The 10554-nt window shown below is 39.9% G+C and overlaps 2 protein-coding genes across 2 annotated transcripts; both read left to right on the plus strand.

Moving 5' to 3' along the window:
* The first annotated feature begins 81 nt into the window (after positions 1-81).
* zgc:109965 (Nicalin-1-like) lies at positions 82-4063 on the plus strand. The gene is made up of 16 exons (XM_049732569.1): positions 82-191; positions 404-573; positions 641-831; positions 899-1043; positions 1108-1205; positions 1284-1361; positions 1472-1575; positions 1643-1731; positions 1801-1940; positions 2031-2209; positions 2633-2720; positions 2852-2890; positions 3101-3273; positions 3362-3415; positions 3493-3571; positions 3794-4063. The coding sequence occupies exons 2-16, from the start codon at positions 429-431 to the stop codon at positions 3848-3850; spliced, it is 1659 nt and encodes a 552-aa protein (XP_049588526.1). The 5' UTR covers positions 82-191; positions 404-428; the 3' UTR covers positions 3851-4063.
* Positions 4064-4179: 116 nt separating this feature from the next.
* On the plus strand, positions 4180-10347 carry myorg (myogenesis regulating glycosidase). Its single transcript, XM_049732566.1, has 3 exons — positions 4180-4336; positions 6573-6926; positions 7208-10347. Exons 2-3 carry the CDS (start codon positions 6664-6666, stop codon positions 8997-8999), a joined length of 2055 nt encoding a protein of 684 aa, XP_049588523.1. The 5' UTR covers positions 4180-4336; positions 6573-6663; the 3' UTR covers positions 9000-10347.
* The last annotated feature ends 207 nt before the right edge of the window (positions 10348-10554 follow it).

Here is a 10554-nt window from a genome sequence, read left to right on the forward strand (position 1 = left end):
GCTAGATGGATGAGTAGCAGAATACTGCAACACGTGTCCATGTTGGTGGTGGTGGTGGTGGGGGGCGGTGTGATTATCCTGGAGCTGATCCCTTTGGAGCAGATGGCAAATTGTGGCTTACCTCGACTCCTGGAGTCTGGAGGAGATAGTTTGTACTGAGCAGGACAGCACTGAACATTATCACGAGAAAGGTGAGCAACTTTTTGATAGTTTTATTTTGTATCTTTGAAGGAAAGCAATGTGTCACTATGACCCAAATATACATATATATGATAATTTTTTTAAAAGTTTATCCAGGATTTCGTCATGTTCTGTAATCCTGATAGGTTATGAAAATGTATTTTTAGTATATCTCTCCAAATGGCGTTTCAGCATGCGTAGCCTGGCCTGCAATCTTTTGTAGACCACAAAGAGCACCGGGTGGGATCATGCTCCTGCTGGACTTGCACTTTGCTGTCATAGTGCTGCTGCTCTGTGTCAACTGTCTACATGGCTCCGCTCTTTTTGCTGCATCCTCCTATGAGTTCACCGCTTACAGGATGCAACAATACAACCTGGCAAAACAGAATCACGGTAAAGATCACCGTGCTACGTGACTAGTAACGCTGGAAAGATATTTCAACATTTATTGGATGTTTAGGTTGCCGAGGCGCCATCGTGGTGGCAGAGGCCCGGGCCGCCGATGAGCCGGTGCTGACGCGGCGCTGTGTCATCATGAGGGTAGTGGACTTCACCTCCAAAACATACACTGAGGCTCAGAGACAAAATGCTGCCGCCATCCTGATCCTTCTACCTACAAACATGTCAAATATTTCACCCGAAGTAATCCAGGTAGATGTTTTACCTCATTAGACTACTCGCAAAAATCGTAAGATTTATTCTGTAAACTGCCTTCCAGTCCTTCATGATGAGCGAGAGACTCGCCTTGATGAAGGAGACTCTCATGCCGGTGTATGTGGCCCCCGAGGATGAGCAGCTGCTCTACATGTACGAAGAGGTGAAGAAGGCCGCATCTGCACGGACTTCATCCATATTCGTTCGAGGTGACGGACAAAACATAACGCACTGACAATAAATCCAGTTTTAACCCGTTTCAATCTGTGACAGTCTTTCGAAGTATGGTAACAGCAACAGCCTTTCAGATCTTAGTGACCAACAACGTCCCTATCAAGGCCATTACAGACACAACACTGGTTACACTGGAAGTAGGTGCAGATTTTTTTTTAACTTTTTATCCTGTTTATTGTAAATATAAAATATAAAACTCTACCTGTGTCTTTGAGGGAGTGCTTCCTGGAGCCGGTGATGACATACCCACCATTGTGATCACCGCACACTATGATTCATATGGACTGGCACCGGTGAGTTATTTACCGTAAAAATGTAAATATTTACAAAAAAATCCAGCGCTGAAACTGAGCAGAATGAACATCGGCAATGCAGAGCCATTCTATGTGTTTGTATTACACAGTGGTTGTCATATGGAGCCGACTCAAATGGAAGCGGTGTCATCATCTTGTTGGAATTGGCACGCCTCTTCCAAATACTTTATAGTAGCTCGAGCACAAGACCACGGTAAGGAGTTCAAAAGTTGTCCTTAAGAATGCAACATTTAAATCTAATTCCTTGCTTTGTCATTTAGATATCATTTATTATTCTCTCTCACCGGAGGAGGAAAACACAATTTCCTAGGCACCAAGAAGTGGATCGAAGAGAACCTGGACCATGCTGGTGAGTTGTGGTGAACTTTGACCCCTTATTGCTATCATGAGTTTGAATTAAAATCCACGTTTCTACCAGAATCTAGCCTCCTTCATGACAATGTGGCATTTGTGCTGTGTTTGGATACACTGGCCAACGGGGATGAACTGTACATGCACGTGTCTCGTCCACCTAAATCAGACTCTCCCATGTATGCATTCAATCAACATTTGGAGCAGGTAAATCAAATCATAATACATGTTTACCATTAATTGTAGTATTTTTTTTAAATGTATCTTTGGATAAAGTAAAGTGTTCCTTTCACTCAGGTGGTTTCGTCCAGATTCCCGTGGGTGAAAACAGAACTGGTCCATAAAAAGATCAACCTTGTCGAGTCAACGGTGGCCTGGGAGCATGAGCGCTATAGCCTCCGCAGGATACCAGGATTCACTCTGTCTCACCTGGATGACCCCAAATCTGAGCTACGGGGCTCCTTACTTGACACTGTGTAGGTTCTCATTTCTTTTTAGGATCATTTGGAGCGGCTATAATGTGTGTGGCGAGATAGTCCATCATCAAAAACTGGGTGACAGGAGTCAATTTTGAGTCCTTCGGGAAAGGCATAGCAGCTGGAGAATAAGAATAAAAAATCATTTCATTTAATAATTAAAATTCAGCACTTTAGGCTACATATTAATAATGTATTGTGCTGTATTTTCAGATTCACTATGATGAAATTCACTTAAGTTTAATTTTTTTTCTATGAGACCATTTCTGTTATCTCCATGAGTTAATTGAACATTCTATTCTGTTCATTAGTGTGAATGTAAGTGCTTGGGTTATTATGTGCCCTGGCCAGTTCAGGTTGTGCCGGTCTAACTCACCTAGTTGAGTGTCTTGTATTCTTAATTTTTAAAATATTTTCTAACAGTTCACAAGTGGACCTTCAGAAAATGAAGCGCAATGGTATCATCATAGCAGAAGCACTGGCACGGTACTTGTACCATTTATCCGACAAGGTGAGGAAAAATGTGTTGGACAAAAGTGTGGATCCCTTTTTTTAGTATTTATTAAATATTATTGGTATCCACTTCAATATTATAGTCCACTACAAATACAGTATTAACGTGTTATTCTGGTCTTATTTAAGAATTCCCCACAAGATGTTCAGCTCTTCAAAGGCCGGTTGGTAAGTGTTTCATTGACAATATGAATTGCTGACCTCTAGTGTTCATAAATATAGGAATAAATTGCTGTCCTCTAGCGTTCATAAAAATACGCATGAGTTTGTGCCCTCTAGTGTTCATAAGGCAACATTACATCTTTGTTTTGGATGTCTGGGACATTTTAATAGTTGTTGAACAGTATTTAATACAATATTTGACTTTTGTTATTGCAGGACTTCCACGACAGTCGAATATCCAGTCTGATGTCCTTCCTGACTTCAGTCCCCCGTGCCACGCAGCTGATGGATAAAGAGCCTGCTCACATCCTGCTCATCAACTCGCTGGAGCATGAATTCAAACAATACTTACAGGAAGTCCACAGGCACACTTTCAGACAGGACAAGAGGTAACATTCGTGTAAAAAAAAAGATATTTAGGGTGCTCACCTGCACTCAGGTTTGCATTTGACTCACAGAGTGTCTTTTTTTGTGCAGGGACCCTGATATAACATTTTTTGACCAAATGAGCCAGCCCATAGTGATGTACAGGTGCATATGTTTTTTATTTATTTGTCTTTAATACAATAAGGCAAGCTTAAAACAAAAGTGTTACTTGTGTGTTACAGGGTGAAACCTGCTGCTTTTGATCTGTTCTTGGGTGGCTGCATCATGGCATATTTGGGCATTGTTTACTATGCAATACAGGTATGGTCACACCTTCATGATATGATGGATTTGTAAGCACATTGTTTTAGCTACTAAGATTTGATACACGGATTGCACTAAGGGTTCTGATTTTACAAATATATACAGTAGTTAAATATCTATTTTCTTTTATGCAGCTCATTGTTTTATGCAGGTGTACAGATATGGTTAATGAAAAATATGTTTGTATTGTTGTATTTTTCTTTCTCTTTTCTCTTGCAGAACTTTGACTATGCCTACACAAAATTAAAGGCAGCAGTAAAACCCAAGCACCACTAAAAAAGACCCATCATATTTGAGAATTGGTTTGGACTTTACTGAAATGTTTGATCATTATTTATGGGAAATATTTTTTTTTGTCTATCATTTTAACTGCTTCATAGTTGCTGTTTGAATCAATGAAGCTTATAAAAATGACCACAATTTGAGGGATGATTCTGAGAGTTTGGGCATGGATATGTATAAGTGCAAATAAAAAAATCTGCAGCTTCACATTGGATTCTTCTTACTAAAATAAATGGGACAATATTGAACAGTAGTTAAATATGACAAGTATGGCTGTACGTAAATAAATAGTTATCTTAAAGAATTTATTGTTATTATTTATGAAAGAAATATGGCAGACTACATCTCCCATGATTCAATGCGTGCAGACGAGGCGGATTCGCAACATGTCTTGAAACTTTTTTTTTTTTCTCTTTGCTGACTTCGAGTTGTGTGTGTGTGGCACAACAAGTCGATCCCGGTTTGTCTCTGCATGGTTCGGTAGGAAAAACTTTCAGTTCTGACTATTTAAAACATGTGAATATGCTGTGATTATCCGTGATTTCTTGCACGAGTCGGGGATTTCTTGCATGAGTTTTAATGATTTCTTCTCCGTTAAGTTTGGCATGTTGCCCTCAATTTCTCAAAAAATGTTTGTGTGGGAAGTCGCACGTGTTTTATACAAATTGTTCAATATCGGTGTCATGTGTTTATTTAAAAAAAGTTTTAATTATCACGATGACGTAAACGTTATTGTGCAAATCCAGTTATTTCTGTCAAGCTTGCGTTGTGACTGCATCAGCATGTTTGTGTTTATTGTCACTGTCAAAATCGATGGGAACGTAGATGATGATCTCTCCCACACCACGCCACTTACAAAGAAGAGGACAAAAGTCCCTTGTCAATGTCAATGACTAACCGAGCGATTAACAATGGCGCAATAGCTTTGAAAAAAACATTTTAGCAGCAACATAAATAATTCGAGTTTTGTCCATGCAAAATAAAAGCAAAAACGTGGTTATGCACGTTTGTTTCAGCGGCTTCACAAATCAATGTTTTTTTTTTTTTTTTTTTTTTTTTTTGCTGGGTGGACAATGATGAAGATAATGACGAGAAAATAATATGGTGGCTAATCGATGAAACCCTCAAATCACAACTCAGCAATTGTGCAACAAGTCAAAGTGACAAAATAACATATGGACAAAATTGTTTGTATGGTTCTTTTACAGAAAGAATAGTTTTCTCAATAGTTACAGAAATAACTTGAAACTGATAAAAAAATAAATGCAACAAATAAAATTTAAATAGGGCTGTTTCAATCGGAATCTTATGCTGTCAATTCAGATACCGATTATCCATTCGGAGAGCGATCACGTGGATTAGCTGCACATTTTGAAATTTTTAGAGCTGCTCACTGATGATTCTTTTAATAATTGATTATTTTTAAATCAATTGAATTTTCTTTTGCTTTTTGTGCATGTTCACATGCAGGTTGTACAGGTCCAGTACATATAAACACTTTTATCAGATGTAGGTTGGAAATGTCATATAAGCACTAATCGTAGTTAGGCACTGAGACCTACAATAAATAGCCAAAGGCACCTTTTGTCTCCTTTATCTTTCCTTTTTTTAAATTTTTTTCCCAGTTTGTCTATCTTCCTGCCTTGGTACCGCAGCCAGTTTTCAGCGCTAGTTAATTAATGATGGCTTTATCTTATCACTTGTGTTGCTTGGGGAAAATCCATACGAAGGGTGGTTGAACACGGAATCAGTCAATTCAATTGGTAATTACTAGTAAAGGGAATTAGAGAGCACTGGATTACCTTTTATCTGATGTGCATTCTAATCCACAGTTAATACTCTCTGTATCAGTGTTAGAAAATATGCATACAAAGTGCAGATTTGTCTCTGTGTTTCTTTTCGTCTGTGTTTTTCTTTTTCTCCCGTCTTTTAAATTGGCCAAAAGCAGTCAGTTTACTTCCAGCTTGGCTTTGTTTTGCTTGATGAAGCAGAAGGTTTGGCGTGCTTTCCTCTGCCTCCTTCGGCTGAAACGGCTCTTAAGGCCAAAATACCCCCCTTACTGCCTCTTCTTCAGTTCAACTTGTATGATTAAAATTCAGCAGTGAAAGTCTAACTTTTCCTCTTTTGTGTAATTGGGAGTAGATTTGTTTAAATCTCCAACCTTCCTTTTAAATTTACATCTTCTATGTGCTTTGGAATCACTTGATTAGTTGTAACAGGCTTTGTGCTGATAAATGTAGTACAGACACTATATGAAGAAACAGATTGCAAAAATAAATGTGGACCATTAATCTTTAAAGAACCATGTTGAATAACTAAACATTTTAATTTCTGGAGAATAAAGAAATAAGCATGCATTAATCCCAAGGTTGATTTAATAAGATGAATATTTTTAATTTCCAATCTGGATCTGTTATGTTGAATGTCCCATGGGAAACAAATAGGGACTGAATTGAAAGCTGAATTTTCCGTATGAGAAAAACAATAGCACACAAGCTGTGAATTTTCGCAACACGTTGAAATTAAAATGATGCTAATCGGGTCAATTTTGTGGCAGCAGATGCATGTCAAAATAATGGACGGAAGGAAAAGAGGCATAACTTAAAGCATTCACAAAACAAGGTGATGATGTGTATAAAAGTAATACATTGTTATCAGAAATCAACCCTCTGTCAAAAGAATGTAGCCCTGACATCAAATCTCTCTCTTATGACAGATCGGAGAGCAACAAAACGGATTCCCTTGAGAACAATTCCATGATCTATTGAGTGTCAAGCCAAAGATTTGTCCAGCAAACAGCACGAGTCATGTACCAGGTTGTACCCGGGGGAGCGGGCGGCACCATAACAGATGTTATCCCCAAGCAAAAACACAGCAAGGACACTAGACCCTTAGTCGGAGCAGGAGTTCTTGGCTTGATTCTCGTGATCGCAGCAGTGGCTGCATGGTCCTATTACATCGCTTCACTCCGAAAAGCTGAGCTGCTCAAGACTCAATTGCTGGATCTGAATAAAGATGGTTACATTATCCGTAACCAGGCAGGAGCAATTGTTTTCAGAATGGATTTTAGGTGAGTAGCTTCTGATTAACTTTGAATGCATGCCACTGTTTTGATTAAAGTGAAATTTCTGTTGATGCATGAATATCAAAACTTCAGAAACAACTAATGAAAAAAAGCGTTTATTTTTTTTACATATGTGTACTTTTTATATCAACTGTGCCAAGACACAGTTAATCTTGATCGACGATTGTCAGTTGGGATTATGTCTTTGTCGAGAGGTAAACGCGTCATTGATAAACTCCAGAACAGGCTACCCTGTATAAACCTCAAATGTGTTTACATGTTGGCAGGTCAGGGACATTGGATTTAGACTCTTGCACCAAAGAAGGCGAGCTTCTTAGCTGTGGACGCACAACTGATAGAAGCCTCAACTTCTTCATTGAGACAGTGCGACCCAAGGACACGGTACAGTGCTACCGTGTGCGTTGGGAGGAGCTGGTTCCCGACATTTCGGTGGCACACGCAATGACGTACAAGTTTGCCCACTGGTATGGCGGTGCGGTGTCTGCTATTCAGCACTGGCCTATTTCCGTCTCCGGCCAACAGTCCCCCAAACCTTTTGTGACTAGTGACATCTACTCCAATCGCAACGAGTTTGGAGGGATCTTGGAAAGCTATTGGCTTTCGTCTAATGCTACAGCGATCAAAATTAATAATTCCGTACCTTTCCACTTGGGCTGGAACGACACGGAGAAGACCATGTATTTCCAAGCGAGGTACAACGATAGTCCCTTCAAGCCAAATCCGGGGGAGGCGCCATGTGCTGAACTTAGCTACAGAGTTTGCGTCGGCTTGGATGTCACATCCATCCACAAGTACATGGTTCGTCGATACTTCAACAAACCAAACAAAGTTCCTGCTCAAGCCATGTTTCAACACCCTGTCTGGTCCACATGGGCGCTTCATAAGAGAGACATTAATCAAGAAAAACTTCTGACGTACGCGGCCAACATCCGGAAATATAACTTTAACTGCAGCCACCTGGAGCTAGACGATCGCTACACGCGCCGCTACGGAGAGTTTGAGTTTGACCCAATGAAGTTCCCCAATACCTCGTTGATGTTTCAAAAACTCAAATCAGATGGATTTCTCGTGTCCCTCTGGATTCACCCTTTTGTGAACTACAACTCCGACAACTTCCACACTTGTGTGGAAAAGGGTCTGTTTGTACGGGAGCCCACAGGCCAGCTGCCAGCTTTGGTCCGCTGGTGGAACGGCATCGGTGGAATCGTGGACTTCACCAACCCAGAAGCTCGCGAGTGGTTTGCCTCGAAGCTGCGTTCCCTTCGCTCCAGATACGGAGTGTCTTCTTTCAAGTTTGACGCCGGTGAGACCAACTACTTGCCGTGGAAATTTAGCACCAGAACTCCCATTCGGGATCCGAGTTTTTTCACACGACGCTACACAGAAATGGCCATTCCCTATAACGACCGAGCCGAGCTACGGAGCGGCTACCAATCTCAGAACATCTCGTGCTTCTTCCGGCCCATTGATCGGGACTCTGTTTGGGGCTACGAATTGGGCCTCAAATCTCTCATCCCCACAGTGCTCACCATCAGCATTCTGGGTTATCAATTCATCCTACCTGACATGATCGGAGGAAATGCCTACCTCAACCGCACCGATGGAAATCGGGCATTACCCGACCGGGAACTTTATATCCGCTGGCTGGAGCTGTCAGCGTTCATGCCCGCCATGCAGTTTTCCATCCCACCTTGGGCGTACGACAACGAAGTTGTTGAAATTGCTCGCAAATACACGGCTCTCCATCAGAGTATCGTAGCCCCGCGGGTCTTGGAACTGGCTGGTGAGGTTCTGGACACTGGTGACCCGATTATACGACCCTTGTGGTGGATCGCCACAGGTGATGAGACCGCCTATAAAATAGACTCCCAGTTTCTTATTGGAGATGATCTCATGGTAGCTCCTGTTTTAGAGCCTGGAAAGCAAGAACGGGATATTTACCTCCCAGCTGGTCGCTGGAAAAGCTATAAAGGGGAGAGGTTTGATATTAAAGAGCCTCTGCACCTCACAGATTACCCGGTAGATCTGGATGAAATTGCTTACTTTCTTTGGGTGTAGAACGAGAGAGGGTATGCCAAGTTCAAGAGCTCGCTTCGAAAATCCCAATACATATTTGATCATCAAGACTGCTCAAACAGGTCTCAATTCAAATTCAAACACTCAGTGAGCCTAAAAATCTTACCCAAGAGCCATAAATCTTTAAAGGATGTTTCATTTTTTTCCCCTCTGCACTTTTGAGTGAAAGACATCATGAAAATGTTATGTATAGTCAATAGATGCCTTCAAAAGGAATTTACTGTGAATCAAAGCATATTAGGATTTAGAAGACAAGAGGAATGGTCCAAGTATGTGTTCACATTAAATCAGATTACTGTAACTAATTTTCTTAGTCGACTAGCAGATATGCAAGTGCGCTCAAAATGATTTTATCCCCACACAGGAGTTTGCATAGTCAGCAACAAAACAGTTGTTGGCTCAAAAGCATGTGATACACTTTCTCAGGTTCCTTCTTGCTGAGGCTCAGTTTAAGGCGACTGAGAGTTTTTAAAAAAATAAAAAATAAAATCATGATGAGCTAATAGAGGAGGATTTCATTTCTCTGAGTGAATGTACTGTGGATCTTTAAATATAGTTTATTTTATGCTGTTTAATTATCTTACAAAAACATTTCTCCCCTTACAAAGATTATGCTTAATTTGTTAAGAAACAATAGTAACACTTACCTTTCTATCATGAGAAAATAAGCTTATTATTTGTGTATTAATTCATGAAAGCTGTGATATCTTGAAGTGGCTTATACTAATTTGTACTGTTTTCCAGGACTTGTATTGCTCACATTTCGTTGTGATATTTTACTTAGTGATGCAAAACAGACAGAACAGCCTTAAATGCCACAGAAATTTCTCCCAATTTTCTTAAGACATGCAAAGTCAAAAACTTCATCCTTTTAAAACTTATATCATGTTACAGAATTTATAAATATTTATTATGTTGAGTACTGCATGCAATGATGTTTTGTTGTGATCTATTTTGCTTCCATTGAAATGTTTCTAAATACAGGCTACCTCCACAAATGCATATTGCATTATTATTATTATTATTTGTTAACGCCATCTGCCTTCGACTCGTGCGTACTGTGGACTTTGCGTAAACATTAACCTCAGTGGGATCTGTGTGTACCTCTGACATAGTTGCATGCTAACAGCGCTCCCTATATTTAGCAGTTCTCACTCAGTTACTATTTCTGTCATGGACACTGTTGCCTTATGACAAGAACTATCATGAAGTGAATGTTGCTTATTGCTTTTTGACCGTGTCGGCGTGTGTGAGGAATTTGGGTCACTGATAGTGAAACCATGCCATTGTTTTTTCTTTTGTTTGAATGCAATAAAACTTTTTAACTGTAGTCTATCTTGTAAACTTTTATTATATATATATATTTTTTTCTTTAAGTGCGATTGCATCAATGCATTTACTTCCATGGTTAGCAGTTTTAATCATAAGATAAGAGAATACAATTTTAGATTTGCATAAAAAAAAGGATAAAAGAACCAAATTTCAAGTCAGTCAAAAGGCGATACAACAAATGAACCAATAAAAAAATTGGAGCGTT

This window comes from Syngnathus scovelli, chromosome 11, assembly GCF_024217435.2.
Source record: "Syngnathus scovelli strain Florida chromosome 11, RoL_Ssco_1.2, whole genome shotgun sequence".
Taxonomy (NCBI): domain Eukaryota; kingdom Metazoa; phylum Chordata; class Actinopteri; order Syngnathiformes; family Syngnathidae; genus Syngnathus; species Syngnathus scovelli.

Coding starts and splice junctions, on each gene's coding strand:
- zgc:109965 (XM_049732569.1), top strand. CDS start 429: ATGCTCCTGCTGGACTTGCACTTTGCTGTCATAGTGCTGCTGCTCTGT. Junction 574..640: donor CCTGGCAAAACAGAATCACG/GTAAAGATCACC, acceptor TTGGATGTTTAG/GTTGCCGAGGCGCCATCGTG. Junction 3,416..3,492: donor CAGCCCATAGTGATGTACAG/GTGCATATGTTT, acceptor TGTGTGTTACAG/GGTGAAACCTGCTGCTTTTG.
- myorg (XM_049732566.1), top strand. CDS start 6,664: ATGTACCAGGTTGTACCCGGGGGAGCGGGCGGCACCATAACAGATGTT. Junction 6,927..7,207: donor GTTTTCAGAATGGATTTTAG/GTGAGTAGCTTC, acceptor ACATGTTGGCAG/GTCAGGGACATTGGATTTAG.